General features: G+C 37.5%; 1 protein-coding gene across 4 annotated transcripts; it reads right to left on the minus strand.

Annotated features, from left to right (window-relative positions):
* Positions 1 to 1,491: 1,491 nt before the first annotated feature.
* Positions 1,492 to 11,121, minus strand: LOC135223812 (ionotropic receptor 93a-like). Of its 4 annotated transcripts, none has more exons than XM_064262638.1 (13): positions 10,884 to 11,121; positions 10,435 to 10,499; positions 9,794 to 9,882; positions 9,380 to 9,513; positions 8,842 to 8,958; positions 7,500 to 7,732; positions 6,335 to 6,466; positions 5,865 to 6,045; positions 5,102 to 5,338; positions 4,497 to 4,762; positions 4,056 to 4,193; positions 3,526 to 3,716; positions 1,492 to 2,578 (listed from the first exon to the last, which is right to left on the minus strand). In XM_064262638.1, the coding sequence occupies exons 1-13, from the start codon at positions 10,947 to 10,949 to the stop codon at positions 2,325 to 2,327; spliced, it is 2,103 nt and encodes a 700-aa protein (XP_064118708.1). In that variant the 5' UTR covers positions 10,950 to 11,121; the 3' UTR covers positions 1,492 to 2,324. The 4 variants fall into 4 exon arrangements, with proteins under 4 accessions (XP_064118708.1, XP_064118707.1, XP_064118710.1 ...); XM_064262637.1 differs by having other exon boundaries at positions 9,380 to 9,516; XM_064262640.1 differs by lacking the exon at positions 10,435 to 10,499 and having other exon boundaries at positions 10,884 to 11,120.
* Positions 11,122 to 22,028: the final 10,907 nt, after the last annotated feature.

Genomic DNA, 22,028 nt, shown 5'->3' on the forward strand with positions numbered 1-22,028 from the left:
CTTGGAGTTAGAACGTTCAGTTTTGTTCAGGGTTAATTTCCTATTACAATGTAGATGCCGGCCTTGCTAATGAGAAACTCTTACTGTAACTGTTCGCCGTGGCTGTGGTAACCTCCGAGGTAATTTACTTCTTACCTTTGACAGGTACATATTACGCACGCGCGAACTTAAGACCTATTAGGCAATTACTAGTTTAAGTAATTTAATTCATAAGTTTAATTTTATTATTCATTTTACATATCATTAACGCTAATAGTTACTATACTAAGTAGCATTAAGTTATTTACTTTTAACTTATTAAGAAAAATAGAAAGCTTCGAGTGAAGCTAACGACCGAATGGCTATTCCCCACAGTCGGACACAAATATCAATCCTTTCTGATTTCTAACAAAATACCTGGATCGCAAGACATTAAATGAATGATGGTTCTAGAAGGGAAGAAATCAAATGGAAATCATCCCATAGTTCATAATTTTGGTATGCCACTTTTTATTGTATTTTAAGGTGAAAATTTAAAGATGAGCATAACTGAGACAGACTAAGATCATTGTCATCTATGTCATAACCAAGTATACACTCCTAAAGGAATAGAAGTCTCAAAAACTGAAATCCTGCAGAGGACTGGCTAAGCATATTGAGGACTTGTTTAGTTGGACAAGCTGTCCCATTGATGATTGTGTTCATGTCCAAAGTTAGCACTGTTATTGTTGCCTTGTAGTGGTATTATCAGGTGCCCAAGTATATTTTGAGACATGGAAGCTTTCATGTTGCATATACAGAGCCACAGTTTCATTTGTATGTTTTGGAAAGCAGCTTGAAAAGATATTATGGTAATTGTATGTACAATAATTCTGTATCTCAGGCTTACCAGTATATAATGTGTATACAACCAGAAATAGTAAATAATTTATGACAAAAAATACAATGGAAATAAAGTTAAACATAGTGAGTGAAATTCCTACCATCTTGCCAAGTCAGTCATGCTGTATGGCCCAAACTTCATACATTCTTCCATAGTCATTAACTAATGTAACTGGAGACAGAAATCCAAGATGATGTTTACTTGGAAATCAATGGCAAAATGTTCATAGCCCAGAAGTGACAGTACTGATACAACTGAAGTAAATACAACCACGATTATAATTGCCAATTTTTCTTTTAGTATACAATGAGATAAAGAGGTAATCTCAAGAGTTTTAGACTATCTTCCACTATCTTCAAGACTGCAATTGGGAGCTATTTGTCTTAAGAAAGCATAGCATACAGGGTGAATTCACTACGGAAATTAGCCTTTTAATGACACACTCTTCTTGAAGTCGTAAAGTCTAGGCTAAGCTTCTCTGAAGACTGTTAGAGAAGTATTGAACTTTTAGATATGATGTGATTATTAATCTTAGTTATCAATATACTGTATGCTGTGTCTTATTATCATTTTTACTGACATCCAGAGATGATATAATTTCATCAGAGGTTTTAAATAAAGTCACCATCCATGCTTCATAGTTTTACTGGTGTTAGTACAATGATCATAATATGTGGAAAATGTCACTGTCTGATGTACTTGATGTACACTTTATATTTCTTGAAAATGTCTGTGCTAAAGTTCATAGTTCGTCATTTTAGTGTTCATTTATTGAAAATTTTAAGGGAAGTAGATATGGTTTACCATTATATTCATGCTGTTTGGTTGAATGGCTGCCTACTGTTGAATCTGATTGTGTTACAGAATGTATTAAAAATGTTCTTTCAGTTAAACAGTAATATTGCAATTCTGGATACTAGTGCGTAGTTGTCATTTTATGCTTTGTGAAATAAATAAGTTACTAATTTTTGTTGACATTATTAAGCTTAAAAATATATACGTATTTGTTTTTCAGTTAAACAAAAATATTACAATTCTTAATTGCATGTATGTATGTCATTTTATGCTTTGTAAAAAAAAAAACCATTTAATTTCTGGATGTCTTTTTATGCTAATTATTTGTTGATGAATTTTGCATGTATTAAGTGGAAAGAAACCTTACAAGATGGTTACTGAACATACCGTACATCCTTGTTTATAAGTGCAAAATAAGGGAGGGGGTCACATATGATTAATCAAGTGTATTTTCAGTGGTAGAAATCTACTATGGTAATCAAAGATTAACATTGTAGATACTGAAATATGAAAACAGCACCAACGGTAGAATTTGGAAGGTTCGATTATTACATTGTACTACAAGGCGAAAGAAATGTTAGGTGCTGTTCCTACAAATTGGAGTCCCATAAGATTTGAATGATTGAGTTATGTCGTGCAATGTCAATGGAGAAAACGGTTAGAAATGTCAAACTTTCACATAAAAAGACAACACATATTCTGAAGCAAAGGCAGATAGAGCTAAAATGTGACCAATAAGTAGCAGCATGAGGGGTCCTTGGATGTGGACCAGGGTTAATGCCATGGTAGCTTGACCACTACTATCTGTTGAATGATCAGTGATCCCTTCTTGTACCATCATCGCTTGCTTTTCTCGTAGCCTACGCCTCGTTTCACTTTTCGTTTCCTCGATCAGCTGCTTGCTCCAGTGTTCGTAGAGGCCTGCCTGTGGTTGGAAGTCAATAGAGAGAGGTAGCTTGTATGCCATTAAGAACAAATTATCTTTAAAATGTATGAGTGTTATATATTACTCTTGATTATTCTGCAGTAGTACATAATCAGGGAAATTTTCTTGTTACTATGAAGATTGATGTACATTGTCACCTAATTTGCATTTAATATCAGCTATGTTATAGCAATGCATACATCAATACATCAGTAATGAACAAATTATGGCCTTAAGAGTTTGTAGAACCTGTACATTTTTTTAGAAAGACTAGGTAACTGATTTGCAGCCGTAAATATATTTGGAAAAATTATGATCATAAGTACTGTGGATATGTTTGCTGGGAAAGTGAGGCCTCCATCATTATTGAAGTCTTATATATACATAGTGAATGCCATGCAAAGGGATAATGTGCAAGATTATTTCTTGCAGTATACTGTAGAATTACATATAATTTGAAATGTAAATAAATTTACAGTATAATATTCTTAGTTTGTTTCATATGGTGCACTGTAGGCATTACATAGGTTCTTTGTAGTATCCCTTCACCCCTAGTTGCCACCTCTTTCATTCCTTTTATTGTACCTCTGTTCATATTCTCTTTCTTCCATCTTTCTTTCCACCCTCCCTTAACAATTGTTTCATGGTACAACTGCGAGGTTTTCCTTCTGCTACGCCTTTAAAACCTTTTTACCCTCAGTTTCCCTTTCAGTGCTGAATGACCTTATAGGTCCCAGCGCCTAGCCTTTGTCCTAAATTGAATATTCCATTCTGTAGTCACTGAGTGTAAATTTAAAACTAGATACGGTAGTAGTAATTATTGTGTTTGGTTAAAGGCTTTGAAGGAGTCATCGGTGAAATATTCCCAAAGAGAGAAACATGTTATGATAGCAAAGTAGAGTAATAAAAAGCTGTAGTAAAACAGTGTGGAATAAACGTCAACTTGCCTCAAGCACAGCGATGAGACCTCTGTTAATGACTGGTGCATAGGGAGCGTCATGGGGTAGAGGCCAAGCGGATTTCCCTGGCAAGACGCCGTCTCGCGCAACATAGAGTTTTGTAGACCCATCGATACGAGTGTGGAACTGTGCAATGTAGTGCTCCTGGTAACGACGTGTGTCCAAGTGGCCTTGCCTGAAAATCAGTGAGGGTGAAATTGAAAGTTACACATGACAGTACCCTATTATTATTATTATTATTATTCAGAAGATTAACCCCTATTCATGCGGAACAAGTCTACAGGGGCTAGTGACTTCAATTTCAAGGTTCCAAAGAACATTCATTTGAGAGAACTTACAGAATGTAATAGGGAATACAGGCAGACAACATCAGTTACTGTATTAGAAAAGAAATAAAATATAAATCAGTAAATAAATAGACAAAAATTATAAATGAAATATAGTAAAATACAAAGTGCATTCTTTTAGGGCGTAAAGAGAGGATTGAAGTTTGCTTTTGGCTCAGTGTACCTACCTCCCTTGGAGAGCCTGTTCTTGCCCCTCATGGACTGATGGCACAATTTGCATGAGCTTCGCAAGTTTTATGAAGTCCTCAGAATCTGACTGGCTGAAAAATGCTTTGAAGTCCTTCCCATATGGTGGCATCGTTATCCTGAAAACGGTACGTAAGTCACAGAGAGTCAGTAGCATAATTAGAGGGTAATTAAAAGTTTTAATAACATAAACATAATCAGATTAGTTGCAGTAACATTGAAAGATTATTTTTCAATGAAAGTTGTTCCCTCACACTGGAGATCAACTGGTGTATGTAAGGTTATTTGGCTATGATATTTTGGATAGTCCTAAATAAACTAGTTGCAATAATATTAAAAGACATTTATTAGTGCAACGTACTCCTATGCACTTGAATCAACTGCTGTATATGGGGTTAATTATGATATTTTGTGCACTGTACCTTTCAGCCACTCTCAGTAGTTCTTTCAAATTCTCAGGTCGTGGAGGATACTTGGGAAGTGTAAGATAAGCAATCAGATTCCCCCGGAAAGCGGAGCCGAAGATGAAGGCGAAGATCATCCAGAACCCGAGCAAGACTCTCCACGACTGACTTTTCGGAAAGCCGTGAGACAGGTTCTGCCCCAGAAGTGTTCCCAGTGTTTCGAGAAGGGCTGTTCCAGTATCTAGTCTGTTCTTTTCCATGAAAGAGTCGGAAACTCGAACGAACTGGAATTTTGTAGGCAGCGATGAAATTTTGATTGAAGTAAGTCTTGTATAAATCATGATAGTTTGCTTTTTATTTTAGCAAAGAATTGCCATGGGCTTTTATAATTTATTAGCATTGTTATGTAAAAGAATGAGGAGCAGAACTTGATAAGTGAAGTGTCAGCTATACAGCAAGAAGCAAGTAAAACTGAAAGTTAAAATCGCGAGAATGAATTGTGTACTTTAATTTGATTTGAAAATTTCAGACATCCATTCACTGTCTAGAATAGTTAGATATAGCATAGTCACGTGCTCTCTTAAACATGATGGCTAAAAATTGGGGGTCCTTGAAGAACGTACCGTAATCACTAATCCTGCCATTATGACGAGCAACACCCCAGTGGAGATCCAAACTCCTTGGCTGAGAGGGTAATACAGACTCTGCCATTGCGGCTTCACCTCTGGTTTAGCAAAGCTGAAGTCAACGGAGCTGTACTCGTATACAGAGGAGTAGTCGAATCTCTTGAGGCGCATGGGCAGGACGGCGTGGAAGACTGAGGCTATGTAGGACTCCCGTATTTCGACTTTGTCCAGTACCTGAAGGAGAGGAATTTCTATATAGAAGCCTGGGTTTTCTGTGATATTAGCCTTTTATTGTCTAGGTTCCAGGTTTATTTATTGTTATTAATGGTTTGGTTAGAGTACAGTGAACCCCCTGTATTCGCGGATTTCTCTGTAGACCATATCTACCCATTATTCGTGGGAAATGCACTTATTCACAGTACTATTTTTCAATGAGAAATATCCACAAATTCCTTTTTTTTATCAATTCCATCATAAAATGCACTTTTTGTGTTAAAACTATTTAAAAAAAGGTATAAACATTTTTAATGGGTTTTTCTTGAGTTTTAACTAACAAAATAAGCAGTTTTAACTGTGATTGTAGAGGTTTCAACTAGGTATTCGCAGATTCTGGCTATCCGCAGGGGTGTCAGGTATGCATCTCCCGCGAATACAGGGGGAACAATGCACTCAAAAATAATAACAACACATAATGATGTGAATGTCTATAGTATACCTAAAGCTTCCTTACAATTGGAAAGTAGACCAGTGAAGTACTTACCTCACCCCAGTCCTTTGTCGGAACGACGTAGATCGTAAAGTTATGCGCTTGGGCGATGGCATCCAGAAGGTAGAAATCTGTCCCAGAGTAGGTGACAGCTGAGCTGTTTCCAGGTGGTTTCTTCTCGTCCCAAAATGGGGGAAATGGAAGAGCCGTGACTGGCACAGCAAATCCAAAGAAACTGGTTTAGGGGAAAAGAGGGTAAACTGCACTATCCCAAGTATCTAGAAATATTTGTAAGTAGTAGTTTTATTATGATTCTTTAGAATACTGCATGTTTCGTCTACCACTGATTTCTGGACTGTTAAGCATTACTTTTTAAAGGGAGGTAAAGACTAAAAAATTTCTCAATATATCAGTGAAGTTGCCTCCAGCCTTAGAATGACTTACAGAATTTAGATTTACATGTGAAGTCTTGTAAACAAATGAAATAATTGAAATTCACCATTGGTCTAAGGAAATTCACTCACTTGTTAAATTTCGGGGGAAATATCTGAAGTTCTGAGGTGAGAGAAAACCCCCTATTCTTTCTCCAGGTTGCTAATTTGTATATCTGATCCTTTCCTCTTGGCGAGTATGGCATGTGAGAGTAGAGGCTACACCTGAAAATAATCCAGTAAAGTTTTATGCTTATTTCACTCGACAGTGGTGTGTGTAAAGTTAAGACCGTTGTAAATTTAACGCTATTTCAATATGGTATTGTGGAAGATTTTAATTTTGTTGTTCATTTTTGCCGCATGAGACCTTTTCTTGCAGTTCAGAGGTCAGTTTTTGGCTACCAGAATTCATATTTAGTAACTACATTACAGAGATCAGTGTGGAGTTTCAGCTCTTGAGGTCATTGTTCATTACTATTAAGAAGGTTTACAGTTATATGGGAGAGCACCACTTCAAGAAAGGCATAAGAGGAAGAAGTTCTCTGATTGACGTTGAAAATACAGACATTGGTTGCAGGTCCACAATAATATCGCATGTGAAGTATAAAGTCTTTAATAGATAATAAAAGCTTTCGAACCTTGTACCAGGTTCATCTTCAGTCAAGTGAACATTATGACTTTAAAAATCCGTCGAAGTAAACTTCTGAACAGGACAATTCACATTGACGAATGCAAATGAAGGAAGCGCTCAACAGCCTAGTTGGGCTGTTGAGTGCTTCCTTCATTTGCATTCGTCGTTGTGGAATTGTCCTGTTCAGAAGTTTACTTCGACGGATTTTTAAAGTCATAATGTTCACTTGACTGAAAATGAACCTAGTACAAGGTTCGAAAGCTTTTATTATCTATTAAAGACTTTATACTTCACATACGATATTATTGTGGACCTGCAACCATTGTCATCATTTTCGACACAGAAAATTGTGCCCCCATTACAGACATTGTTGTGTGAATAAGAGAGCACTTCAGGTGCTGTTATTCCAACATATAATTCAAACTATTTTTGACATCTGGAACACCTCATGTGAATGTTGGTTCAAACAAGTATTTAAGGACAAAACTAGAAGATTTGAGCTGTGGATTAAAACCAGTTTAATAAAAATCAGATGAATGTTTCTTACTGTAAAAACTGCAGTAAAAAAATAGTTTCCAGTATTCTTGATTTCATCTTTAGAGGAAAAACTCATAAGGGATGATTTACCTCGTTCCGTTTCCAGCTCCCTCGAGATTGAGTACCATGGCATTCATCATGGAAAATGTCCATGAGCTCCTGAGAATCTGATTGATGTTTGCCTGGTTGGTGCGAGTGACTGCCAGTAACTTGGTCTCAGGCCCCACGAGGCGTTTGCTCAACGACCAATTGGAAAAAGACGTTAAGAACGAAGAGTTGCTACTCGTCACAACCACCAGTGTCTTCCAGGACAGTTTGCGCAGCTGAAATTGGCCGCAGGATAAACATTCTTCACCCCCTATATTTATATCATGTTTATGACAGATGAATGAGAATCCCACCCTATCAAAAATCAGCTAAATAAATCTGGAGTGACCGTACAGATTTATCTTGCTGATCCCCAAGAAGGTTGGATCACAAACACGTTTAGACCTATTCATTTGTTTCCTGTGCCTTGACGAGGTGAATGAGTAGGCCTATCGTTAGTGCAAAACTCGTGTTGAACCTGTATCGAGAATTATGTACTAATTTAGCAGTAAAATATCCCATTTGGTTTATGCCTCATGGTAAAATTCGATCTTGAAATATTGGCTAGTACCATCTCATTGGTTTGCTCTCTTTAGTCTAGTGTGATGGGGGAATCCAAAGTGGGGTTTTCTGCTAGACAAAATATCATTTTAAATAGATAACAGGGTATATCAATTTATTATAGAAATGGAAAAGTCTGGTAATATTCATGCTTTTAAAGATTGCATTGTTTCCGCGTCATGCCTGCGGAACTGTTTCATGCTATCACCCGACGTCTCCCACGGCACTGCGGCATCATGACAGCAAATAGAGCAAGTAATTATTAGACTTATTATTATTATATATATTACATATTATAACTTGGGTAAACTCAAGCGGCAAAGGTAAATTAAGGAGGCAAATAAAACTTGGGCAACTTTACCGAAAGATAAACGAACCGTGGATATAAACGTCAATAATTTTGGTAATGTGAGGGAGACGGCAGGACGGAGATATCGTTTATTAATAATATATGTAAGTAAATATATGATATTAAGCTGAAAAATATAGAAACAGGTGTTTATAATGCAAAACAGTTGAGATAACTTGAGAAACTAACCGAGATAATGAGAAATTCGCAATCTTTTGTCTGTATTTTAGTACCAACCCCTCTAAGGGGGATGAAAATAAAAACTTAAACAAAAGACGGTCAATAATTTCTTATTATCTCGGCAATTTCTTAAATTGTCTTAAATTATCTCACTTGTGCTGCATTATATACACCCTTTTCTATATTATTTAGCCAAATAATTAAATTGATAAACGATATCTTTGTGCGGTAGTATCCTTCACATTTATTTCGTACCTCTCTGGCCGTCGAGAGTAGTACCTCGGGCGAGTCAGCCTCCATGTTGGAAATGTTGTCACTGGAAGACACCTCAATAACACCGATTCCTTGGGGCGCTGCAGAGGACCCAATTTTCTATAGACAGTCCGAAAACAGATGTTATATGTCAGTAACATGATACTAGAATAATTGCGCCATTGCTTTATGGGTAATGAAATAATGAGAAACGATAAATGTAGTACTATAAACCTACATAGTTGGACTATGGCTCTGATGATTTACTTTTTATGATTGAAAATTATTCTAATTCTCTAGTTACGTTACTAGTAATGAATAGATAAGGCGGGATTATTTATGGATAACTGGATTTCATATTGGTCCGAAAAAGAACTATTATTATGCCAACATTGTCTGCCCGGTAAACTATTGAGTTCGCTGGAAAACAAAATAGACTAAGAAAATCTAGGAACTTTATCTGTAGTTTTTCCTAGTCCTTTCGTTTCTGTGATTGAATTATGATATTTATAAAACAAAAATTTTAAAAGTTAGTACTTACCTCTAAAACACTACTATGAACGGAGTAGCCGTCGGAGATGAAGATGGTGGAGAAACGATTCTCGGTAATTTCCGCCAAAATGTCTCTGATCGGCTCGGCTGCCATTTCCGTTAAATCAGGCTTCATTCTGATCGCTTCTGGGGATATGGTGAAGATTTAGGTCTTACAGAGAGAGAGAGAGAGAGAATCATTGCTTTGTCAAAATGTATAGTACCATCAAAATGGGGTATGTCTCGGAGAGAGAGAGAGAGTCCATGAACCGCAAGCATAGACTCCAGGCATAAATATGGCTTGTGCAATATTCAACATATGAAACTCACGTAGCTCACTTTAGTAAAGTGAAGTGTATATTATAAATTAATCGCTACTTATTAAAAAGTATATATATTAAAAATAAAGTTTAACGCTACGTACCCGATGAATATAGTCCTAGTGATGTCGCCATGATAGACAACAAATGCGCCGCGAGCAAGATAGTCTTTAATAGACTCATCTTTTGTCTCCTGTAAACATAGAAATAAAACTCTTTTTGCCAAACAAACAAACAAAAGATAACTTCAATTTCCTCTTCTTTATTTCTTTTCACAGAGAATCTATCGAATGATTGCGGAGTGAAGACGATATTGACAAGAAATACAGTTTTGTGGTCTAAATATGGCCTAGGGTTGACTATCACTTCATATAGTAATTAGTACAAATATACTATTATTATTATTATTATTATTATTATTATTATTATTATTATTATTATTATTATTATTATTATTACTAAGTTCCCTACGAATTTCACTTCATTTTGGACTCAACAGTTCAAGATGTAAAACCTAGCCAGCTACGACATTTTGATTTCTGAAAAATAGTAAAGATTGTGATATTAATTTCTTGTAAACCAAAAAAATTACTTTAAAAAAGTAAAAGAAGACAAAAATTATATAAAATATATAGAGAGTTTTTAAATGAGTAAATATCAAATAGATAATGTAAGTTGGAAGAGCAAAATAACAATTCTTTAGTAGTAGTTATATATATTGTAATTTTTTTTCTCGATGACATACCTTAGGCCGATGTTGGACGAAATCTTCGTTTCAAAAGCAATGTTGTTGTTTTTGCCCTTGGAAATCTTCAAGCGTTATAAATAAATAAATAATTAAATAGATAAATTGAATGTCGGTGTTATAAAAAAAAAAACCTATTCTCGTAAATACTAATGAGTGAGAGGTTTAACTATCTCAAAACTGTTCGAGAATGAGAACACTAATTTAGAAGTCTCAACCCTCGATATTTGTGTATGTTAGTGTGCAATTATTTTGAGAAAGTATATTCTAATCAATACAAACTTGTATATAGTATGTACAATGGAATTCAGCTCGCTTATGAATACATTTGAGTATGTATAACATACGTCTAAGATATGAGAGAGAACAGACATAATTATAGTAGTATAATGAAAGAGACCAAGAGACCAGCCATCCTTATCAGTATAATTATGAAAAGCTCGAGTTACCTGGAGAATGCTTGAGGCTTTTAGGCCTAATGACAGATCTGGGCTTTTGTTGAGGCTTATATACATCCCTCCAACCCTTTTCCTCCGGTTGACACGCCAAGATTGATTGATTGATTCGTTTGAGAAAAGAAGGAAGCCATTTAGGAACGTATAGCTAGGCGCAGGCGCAGTCAAAGAAAGCGCAACTGGAGGAGTTTGCGGTGCGCTCGCGCCTGCGCAGAAGAAGTTTAAACTTGCTCGGAAGCCATTGGTAATTAGAAAGCAGGGTTTTGTACTTTGACAAATCTTGAAGCTCTCTGGGCATATGTAAGATTATAAATGTCAGAGAGAATGTATTAAGAATTTGGATAACATAGATGTGAAAGTATACTTGAACTTAGGCTGAAAAAAGAAACAGTTTGAGATAGGCCTATATATCAAATGTCCCTAAGACACAATTTTCGGGATACTACATTTTTTTTAATGCCAAATACTCTATTTTAGTCTTTTGAAGTAACTGAAAAATAAATTCTAGTGGAGATATTGTCGTCCAAAAGACGCATAGGCCTACAGAATTGCTAATGAAGACGTTAGCTAGGCCTATCACGTTTAACCTTGGACATTATAATTATGAAAAGAGGTTCACTAGTTTAGGAATTTATCAGCTTTTCCTGTTGATTTTAATTCAAATTCGATTGTCGTTTGTTTGATACGTCATTGTCACGGGCTCATGTGTGCCAGAATGCAACTCTCTCTCTCTCTCTCTCTCTCTCTCTCTCTCTCTCTCTCTCTCTCTCTCTCTCTCTCTCTCTCTCTCTCTCTCTCTCTCTCTCTCTCAGATCATTATAATTCTTTGTTTATTGTCTGGTATACGTATGAAATCAAATAAAAATCCAGAAAACGGCTTCAAAAATTTAGTAGAAATGAGAAAGAAGCGGAAGAGAGCTTGTTGGTATGCAAGAGAGAAGAGGTAAGGAGGAGGAGGAGGAGGAGGAGGAAATAAATAAGCCACAAGGAGAAAGAACGATTCATTTTTGACTTAAGAGACCAATCACTCAACCAGCCAGCCCTGTAGTTAAGCGTTCGTGAACTTTGCAACCAAGACTAGTAGACCAATCACGTAGCTCGGTTATCAGTGCCACTTAACTCTTGTAGACCAAACTCCTTTTCTTTTTCAAACCGTTGATTACGGAGCGTCTCCTCGATTGCTATCTTGTCCAAGTGACTTGTAATTTAATCAGGGACTTAATCCTGCTCCTTCCCAATGAATAAAAGAAACCGTAGGAGATATCACTAGACTCACAGGGAGGTATAGTACTACCAGTAAGTAGATCGACTCAGATCGTATTCAGTGAGAAAAAAAAGTTTTATGTACAGCGCTCGGCCTATGAAACTTCAGCCACGGCCCGTTGTAGGCATGTCCCATACCGTTGTCAGACGCACGATCATGGCAAACTTTAACGTCGAATAAAATAAAAACGACTAATGTTAGAGGGCTGCAATTTGGCACGTTTGATGATTGGAGGGTGGATGGTCGAGATACCCATTTGCAGCCCTCTGGCCTCATTAGTTTTTAAGATCTGAGGGAGGGCAGACAGACAAGGCCATCTCAATGATTTTTTTTTACAGAAGTCTAAAAAAAGATGTGTGTGTGTGTGTGTGGCATTTCATGTGAATGACGAGTCTCCCGCCCAAATTACATACCTCACAAATGGCCTGCAATGACATTATCCCTTCCGTCGCAATTGCAAAAGGGGAAGTTTGTTGATTGATTTATTTATCTGTCTCTCAGGAGGAGAAGTGAACTGAAGTTAGATTGACGTGATCGTTAAAACTTTTCTGATCACGGTCGTGTGACGATCAAGACATACAGATACGTTCATCTCCATGATTGATTGATTAACTTCAGTTTGCGTGGCAAATCGGCTTTACGCTTTGTGGTAAAGAAGTATTTAGCCTATACGAATAATTCGCACATCAGTCCATGCATATTAGGTATTAATATTATTCCATAAATATGCGAAGAAATTACGGAATTGTTATGATGTATAGCAGCTTTGCTAGATACGTATTCCTGTTTAATATAATCAGTATAGATTCTTAGTTGACTACTTTTGCCAAAAAAAATTATTACTTCACGAATACTGTTTGGATTACGTGGTTACTTATGGCTGAATTGTCGTATTCTCTATGTAAGGGAGTTAGAATCTGTAGTTTTAAATATTTTATTGATTAGTGTGTGTGTGTGTGTGCGTGTGTGTGTCTGTGTAAAGTGGTTTGCTGGGAGAGTTACCAAGACTGCTATTTCATTGTTATATTTTGTTTTTAAACATCTGAAAGGAAAATCACTCAGCCAGTCAGGATGCCGTGATTCTAGTATATCATTATAGGACCTCCCTCCTCCTCCTCCTCCCCCCCCCCCCCCCCCTCACTGTCACGTAACTCCGTCACACCCGTAGTACGTTTTACATAAAGAGAGGAGAATTCACCGTGAATCCTTCTACAGTATAGTCATTATCATCCTTAGGACTCCGTGCAAAGGGACACGTCACAGCCAAAGGTGACTTGGTTAATATTCGGGAGAGGCTCTCTCTCTCTCTCTCTCTCTCTCTCTCTCTCTCTCTCTCATAAAGGCACCTTATTAAACAACACTTAATATTTCCTGTAATCTCTTCTACGAAATTGAAGACCTATTGTCTCTCTCTCTCTCTCTCTCTCTCTCTCTCTCTCTCTCTCTCTCTCTCTCTCTCTCTCTCTCTCTGCTGACGAAGGATGACGTTTGCTGAAATAAAGTTTTAAGTAGCGTCAAATAATGCCGTGTAGGTACTTAACCGTGAAACGTACGAAATCAGTGTTGTTCGCAAGTAGTAGTACACTTATATATATGTTGCTCTCAAGTGGTACACTTATAATGTCGTGCAGTTGGAACTTTTAAGAAGATCAAGCTGAAGATGCTATGCAATAACACCCTAATACTAATCATTGTATCCTAATAATTTACCGAGATTTTTTTTGCTATTTATTTAATAATTTGTTAATTTAGTTTTTAATGAGTGATGTCCTCTCTCTGTACTGCATATGAATATGGTTCTTCATCCTCTGAATTAACAACAACAACAACAACAACAACAACAATAATAATAATAATAATAATAATAATAATAATAATAATAATAATAATAATAATAATAATAATAATAGCCAGTAACTACAGGCCTATCACCTGCCTACCAATAATGTGGAAGTTACTAACAGGTATCATCAGTGAAAGGCTATACAACTACCTAGAGGAGACAAACACCATCCCCCACCAACAGAAAGGCTGCAGAAGGAAGTGTAGGGGTACAAAAGACCAGCTCCTGATAGACAAAATGGTAATGAAGAACAGTAGAAGAAGGAAAACCAACCTAAGCACGGCATGGATAGACTATAAGAAAGCCTTCGACATGATACCACACACATGGCTAATAGAATGCCTGAAAATATATGGGGCAGAGGAAAATACCATCAGCTTCCTCAAAAATACAATGCACAACTGGAATACAATACTTACAAGCTCTGGAATAAGACTAGCAGAGGTTAATATCAGGAGAGGGATCTTCCAGGGCGACTCACTGTCCCCACTACTCTTCGTAGTAGCCATGATTCCCATGACAAAAGTACTACAGAAGATGGATGCCGGGTACCAACTCAAGAAAAGAGGCAACAAAATCAACCATCTGATGTTCATGGACGACATCAAGCTGTATGGTAAGAGCATCAAGGAAATAGATACCCTAATCCAGACTGTAAGGATTGTATCTGGGGACATCAGGATGGAGTTTGGAATAGAAAAATGCGCCTTAGTCAACATACAAAAGGGCAAAGTAACGAGAACTGAAGGGATAAAGCTACCAGATGGGAGCAACATCAAACACATAGATGAGACTGGATACAAATACCTGGGAATAATGGAAGGAGGAGATATAAAACACCAAGAGATGAAGGACACGATCAGGAAAGAATATATGCAGAGACTCAAGGCGATACTCAAGTCAAAACTCAACGCCGGAAATATGATAAAAGCCATAAACACATGGGCAGTGCCAGTAATCAGATACAGCGCAGGAATAGTGGAATGGACGAAGGCAGAGCTCCGCAGCATTGATCAGAAAACCAGGAAACAAATGACAATACACAAAACACTACACCCAAGAGCAAATACGGACAGACTATACATAACACGAAAGGAAGGAGGGAGAGGACTACTAAGTATAGAGGACTGCGTCAACATCGAAAACAGAGCACTGGGGCAATATCTGAAAACCAGTGAAGACGAGTGGCTAAAGAGTGCATGGGAAGAAGGACTAATAAAAGTAGACGAAGACCCAGAAATATACAGAGACAGGAGAAAGACAGAAAGAACAGAGGACTGGCACAACAAACCAATGCACGGACAATACATAAGACAGACTAAAGAACTAGCCAGCGATGACAATTGGCAATGGCTACAGAGGGGAGAGCTGAAGAAGGAAACTGAAGGAATGATAACAGCGGCACAAGATCAGGCCCTAAGAACCAGATATGTTCAAAGAACGATAGACGGAAATAACATCTCTCCCATATGTAGGAAGTGCAATACGAAAAATGAAACCATAAACCACATAGCAAGCGAATGCCCGGCACTTGCACAGAACCAGTACAAAAAGAGGCATGATTCAGTAGCAAAAGCCCTCCACTGGAGCCTATGCAAGAAACATCAGCTACCTTGCAGTAATAAGTGGTACGAGCACCAACCTGAAGGAGTGATAGAAAACGATCAGGCAAAGATCCTCTGGGACTATGGTATCAGAACGGATAGGGTGATACGTGCAAACAGACCAGACGTGACGTTGATTGACAAAGTCAAGAAGAAAGTATCACTCATTGATGTCGCAATACCATGGGACACCAGAGTTGAAGAGAAAGAGAGGGAAAAAATGGATAAGTATCAAGATCTGAAAATAGAAATAAGAAGGATATGGGATATGCCAGTGGAAATCGTACCCATAATCATAGGAGCACTAGGCACGATCCCAAGATCCCTGAAAAGGAATCTAGAAAAACTAGAGGCTGAAGTAGCTCCAGGACTCATGCAGAAGAGTGTGATCCTAGAGACGGCACACATAGTAAGAAAAGTGATGGACTCCTAAGGAGGCAGGATGCAACCCGGAACCCCACACTATAAATACCACCCAGTCGAATTGGAGGACTGTGATAGAGCAAAAAAAAAAAAAAATAATAATAATAATAATAATAATAATAAGTCTTTGGAAGCTTGAATTTCAAGTTAGTGGTCCCTTTGGTGGGCTTGTTCCATATGAGTAGGGTTCATCTTCATAATAATAATAATAATAATAATAATAATAATAATAATAATAATAATAATAATAATAATAATAATGCGCAGGAATAGTGGAATGGACGAAGGCAGAACTTCGCAGCATAGATCAGAAAACCAGGAAACATATGACAATACACAAAGCACTACACCCAAGAGCAAATACGGACAGACTATACATAACACGAAAGGAAGGAGGGAGAGGACTACTAAGTATAGAGGACTGCGTCAACATCGAAAACAGAGCACTGGGGCAATATCTGAAAACCAGTGAAGACGAGTGGCTAAAGAGTGCATGGGAAGAAGGACTAATAAAAGCAGACGAAGACCAGAAATATACAGAGACAGGAGAAAGACAGAAAGAACAGAGGACTGGCACAACAAACCAATGCACGGACAATACATGAGACAGACTAAAGAACTAGCCAGCGATGACAATTGGCAATGGCTACAGAGGGGAGAGCTAAAGAAGGAAACTGAAGGAATGATAACAGCGGCACAAGATCAGGCCCTAAGAACCAGATATGTTCAAAGTACGATAGACGGAAATAACATCTCTCCCATATGTAGGAAGTGCAATACGAAAAGTGAAACCATAAACCACATAGCAAGTGAATGCCCGGCACTTGCACAGAACCAGTACAAAAAGAGGCATGATTCAGTAGCAAAAGCCCTCCACTGGAGCCTGTGCAAGAAACATCAGCTACCTTGCAGTAATAAGTGGTACGAGCACCAACCTGAAGGAGTGATAGAAAACGATCAGGCAAAGATCCTCTGGGACTATGGTATCAGAACGGATAGGGTGATACGTGCAAACAGACCAGACGTGACGTTGATTGACAAAGTCAAGAAGAAAGTATCACTCATTGATGTCGCAATACCATGGGACACCAGAGTTGAAGAGAAAGAGAGGGAAAAATTGGATAAGTATCAAGATCTGAAAATAGAAATAAGAAGGATATGGGATATGCCAGTGGAAATCGTACCCATAATCATAGGAGCACTAGGCACGATCCCAAGATTCCCTGAAAAGGAATCTAGAAAAACTAGAGCTGAAGTAGCTCCAGGACTCATGCAGAAGAGTGTGATCCTAGAAACGGCACACATAGTAAGAAGAGTGATGGACTCCTAAGGAGGCAGGATGCAACCCGGAACCCCACACTATAAATACCACCCAGTCGAATTGGAGGACTGTGATAGAGCAAAAAAAAAAAAAAAAAAAAAAAAAAAAAAAAAAAAATAATAATAATAATAATAATAATAATAATAATAATAAGGCTTTCGCATTATTATTGCAAAATGTTCGTGATACTTCCGTATAAATTCAGCAGATTTTGCCGATAATAAATAATATTTTCCCTAAAAACTATTATCATCCAAAATGGCTAATCATGCTATGCTATTGCTCTTTCAAAGTGATTGTGCAACCGTTGAGTGCAACAATGGCATACCGGGTCTCAAGTCTTCCTGCTGTCACATATATAAAGGTTGTTTGGAGGAGCAAGTGTCGTTGTTAAATGATTATGTAAGTAACTTGTGTAAGTAACTTGGATTCAGAAGTTAAGTGATAGTCAGTCTACTATAGTAATAAGGAGAGTTATGGCATACTCCAGTTTACTTAAATGCTACCCTTCAAGTTTATAAACGAACTTGTATATAAACTTTGTAGCTTAAGCACTTACGTACAAACTTAATAACTTAGGATTCTAAAGGATATGTACTTTATCCTATTGCTGAAGTAGTTACTGGATTTAAATGATCCAAAACGAGGTGTGTTTGTGAACCTTAGACTTAAAACGTCTGGTGTTCCACAGGGTAATTTATAGAGACCGTCATTGATTCAAGTCAAGAAAATAGGAAAGTCTACTACATAAAATCATAAATATTGTAACTTAACCACTTATATACAGACTTAGTAACTCAGGATCTAAAGGCTATGTACTACTTGATCGTATTACTTCAGTATTTATCGTATTTGAATGTTCTAAAGCAAGAGGTGTTTGTGAAGATTAGACTTATAACGCGTGGTGTTCCACAGGGTAATTTATAGGGCTCCTCATTGATTAAGTCAAGAAAATGTGACAGTTTAGTACATAAACTCCCCGACCCTTGCTACAATAATCACTGGTTTCCTCCAAAGTTTACGTATATTTTGTTTGCAAGCTGAATGTGGCCTTAATGAATCAAGTTTCTGAACTGATCATTCCAGCATATATAGTAAGTCTGACTATTAACAAAACGCAGATGGAAATATGTGGACCATTTTTTTTATTTTAACCAGAGGTCTCGGTACACAGAGTTGGGTGACAAGCATCAGTCTCTCCTCGAGCATACTTGATTCGATAATACTTATACGTATTATTCCGTGTGAATTCCCCCGTTGCCTAACTCAACTTTCTAAAAACATCTGAGGTTTCCTAGAACGTGTGGCAGTGTTGATTTCTCTCAACAGATGGCGGTGCTGCTAGTATTGTTTACAAATGATAATCCTAATTAGCTGCCAATTGTGAGATGCGTTCGCTGCTTGTTTGTCATTTTTTCGTTAATAAAGAAGGGAAAGTAATATTGATTCTCATGAGTATTGATGGAATGAAAGTAGATGTGTCCAGTGACGACGAAAGCTTATTGGACGAAGATACCGTAAAAAAAAAGGCAATAAAAAATGACAGTCGATGATGACCCACCCATTACTCACCTCTATTAATTAATCCACACCTCTTTCCTTTCCCCGGACAGGCAGAATGGAGTGGTTTTATCGAGATCTCAAGCGAGGAACCTCCTTTAGGGCTTAATGCCATCAGTGCACCTCATGCGGTGCACTGTATGTATTACGTAAGGTTCTTTTGCAGCGTTGTTTCCTTACGTCCCTAGCTGCTACCCTGTTCATTGATTTAATGTACCTCCGTTCGTATTCACTTTCTTCCGTCTTATTCTCCTCAAACTTGGCCTAACAATTGTTTCATAATGCGACTGCCAGTCTCTCTCTCTCTCTCTCTCTCTCTCTCTCTCTCTCTCTCTCTCTCTCTCTCTCTCTCTCTCTCTCCTCCTGTTATACCTGTCAAATCCTTTGAATCTCAATCCCCTTCCAGCTCTGAATGACCTAATTAAAGAGGGGCTGGAATAAGTCACAGAAAAAAAAAATAACAAGAAAAATGTCACAATTTTGGCTAGGGAAAAAGTCACATTCATTTACGGTGGGCGGTATTATAGTCACAGGGGAAACTTCACAATATTTCTTGGGTGGTCTTTATCTTTATGATATCTACAGTCTTTTGTTTATGATTTTACGATCATCCCCAACGGGCTTGTGCTAAACATGCCTTTACAAAGGTAAGATACATGGATACGTACAAGCGCCTCAGTGGCGTGGTTGGTATGGTGTTGGCGTCCCACCTGGGTGGTCGCGAGTTCGATTCTCGGCCATAATATTGAGGAGTGAGAGATGTGTATTTCTGGTGATAGAAGTTCTCTCTCGACGTGGTTCGGAAGTCACGTTAAGCCGTTGGTCCCGTTGCTGAATAACCGCTGGTTCCATGCAACGTAAAAACACCATACAAACAAACAAAGAAACATAGATACGTACCGGGTTGAAATTTACCCTTGGGGTTCACTATCTAGCAAAGATTAATGTTACTTTTTTTCTGTGACTTTTTTACCTGTGACATTTTAACCTGGATTCAATCGTAGGCCCCAGCGCTTGCTGGGCCTTTTACCAAAAATCTAGATTCTGCTCTACTCCATTCAGGCAGGGAAGACATTCGTGATAAACTAATTGATTTCAGAATGACCTAATTAAAGAGGGGCTGGAATAAGTCACAGAAAAAAAAAATAACAAGAAAAATGTCACAATTTTGGCTAGGGAAAAAGTCACATTCATTTACGGTGGGCGGTATTATAGTCACAGGGGAAACTTCACAATATTTCTTGGGTGGTCTTTATCTTTATGATATCTACAGTCTTTTGTTTATGATTTTACGATCATCCCCAACGGGCTTGTGCTAAACATGCCTTTACAAAGGTAAGATACATGGATACGTACAAGCGCCTCAGTGGCGTGGTTGGTATGGTGTTGGCGTCCCACCTGGGTGGTCGCGAGTTCGATTCTCGGCCATAATATTGAGGAGTGAGAGATGTGTATTTCTGGTGATAGAAGTTCTCTCTCGACGTGGTTCGGAAGTCACGTTAAGCCGTTGGTCCCGTTGCTGAATAACCGCTGGTTCCATGCAACGTAAAAACACCATACAAACAAACAAAGAAACATAGATACGTACCGGGTTGAAATTTACCCTTGGGGTTCACTATCTAGCAAAGATTAATGTTACTTTTTTTCTGTGACTTTTTTACCTGTGACATTTTAACCTGGATTCAATCGTAGGCCCCAGCGCTTGCTGGGCCTTTTGCCAAAAATCTAGATTCTGCTCTACTCCATTCAGGCAGGGAAGACATTCGTGATAAACTAATTGATTTCAGAATGAGGTGGTGGTTATGCAACCGTATAGACGCTCATGAGATGCATTTCTGATGTTGAGTCATAATTCTTGTGCTCTTTCCCAGGTAAATATGTGGTTTACAATTAATGCAGGCCTGTACCGAGGGGTTGGGGGTGGGTGGGTGGGGGACAGTCTTTGGCACCCCCCACAAAAAAAAAAAAAAAATTCTGGCAGTCCAAATTTTCTGTGACTATCCTTTTCATTGAACTGAATTACTCACAAAGTAATAAATAAAAAAAATTTGTTTTAATAAATTTTGTTATTAAACATTGACATCATTCTTTAGTAGTAGGAAATACAAAGAGTTATAATAGGTATATGATGTTAAACTGTACAGAACAATTATTTCTAATAAAACAAAGTATATTTATTTCAATTTTCGTTGGTGAAACAACGCACTATTTGACACCGTATATTTTAAGCGCGCTCCCCTAGTAAGCTGGAGGTCAGTTCACGCCTTTTTTTTTTTTTTTTTTTAACACTGCTAAATTATAATTTAGACTTGGGATAGGATTGTCAATATGGGAGAGGATCATAAGTCCTCCATTCTCAATCGACGCGTAATTGCCACTTCCTTAATGTCGTCTCATCAGTTAAGTATAGGTAAATGACAGCTCGTTAATAACACGAACGTCTTCTGAAGCATAACGCTAGAAACTTCAAATTGAGAAACTAAGTAGTTGTTAATAACGTTGAGAAGAATAGCAAGTATAGATGGAGTTGTGATCTGCTAAAAATGTCGGCAAATAAACTAAGAATATTGAGAAACAGTTAAGAAAAAGTTGATAAAGTTAAGAATATTGGGAAGAATATGAGATAGATGGAGGTTGTAACCAGTTACAAAAAATGTTGATAAAGTTAAGAATATTGGGAAGAATATGAGATGGATGGAGGTTGTAACCAGTTACAAAAAAAGTTGATAAAGCAAAGAATATGAGATAGATGAAGGTTGTAACCAGTTACAAAAAAGTTGATAAGGTTAAGAATATTGGGAAGAATATGAGATGGATGGAGGTTGTAACCAGTTACAAAAACGTTGATAAAGCTAAGAATATGAGATAGATGGAGGTTGTAACCAGTGACAAAAACGTTGATAAAGCCAAGAATATTGGGAAGAATATGAGATGGATGGAGGTTGTAACCAGTTACAAAAAACATTGATAAAGCCAAGAATTATTGAAGAATATGGAATATAGGGGTGTAACCAGTTAGTTTTATAATGTTAAGAATATTGGGAAGAATATGAGATGGATGGAGGTTGTAACCAGTTACAAAAAAAGTTTATAATGTTAAGAATATTGGGAAGAATATGAGATA

This window comes from Macrobrachium nipponense, chromosome 10, assembly GCF_015104395.2.
Source record: "Macrobrachium nipponense isolate FS-2020 chromosome 10, ASM1510439v2, whole genome shotgun sequence".
Lineage (NCBI taxonomy): Eukaryota > Metazoa > Arthropoda > Malacostraca > Decapoda > Palaemonidae > Macrobrachium > Macrobrachium nipponense.

Bases quoted from the DNA above. Each gene is read 5' to 3' on its own strand.
- LOC135223812 (XM_064262637.1), bottom strand. From the start codon at position 10,949: ATGTATATAAGCCTCAACAAAAGCCCAGATCTGTCATTAGGCCTAAAA. The intron at 10,500-10,883 runs GTAACTCGAGCT...TAACGCTTGAAG, and splicing joins AAGCCTCAAGCATTCTCCAG to ATTTCCAAGGGCAAAAACAA. The intron at 9,883-10,434 runs GTATGTCATCGA...CTATGTTTACAG, and splicing joins TCGTCCAACATCGGCCTAAG to GAGACAAAAGATGAGTCTAT.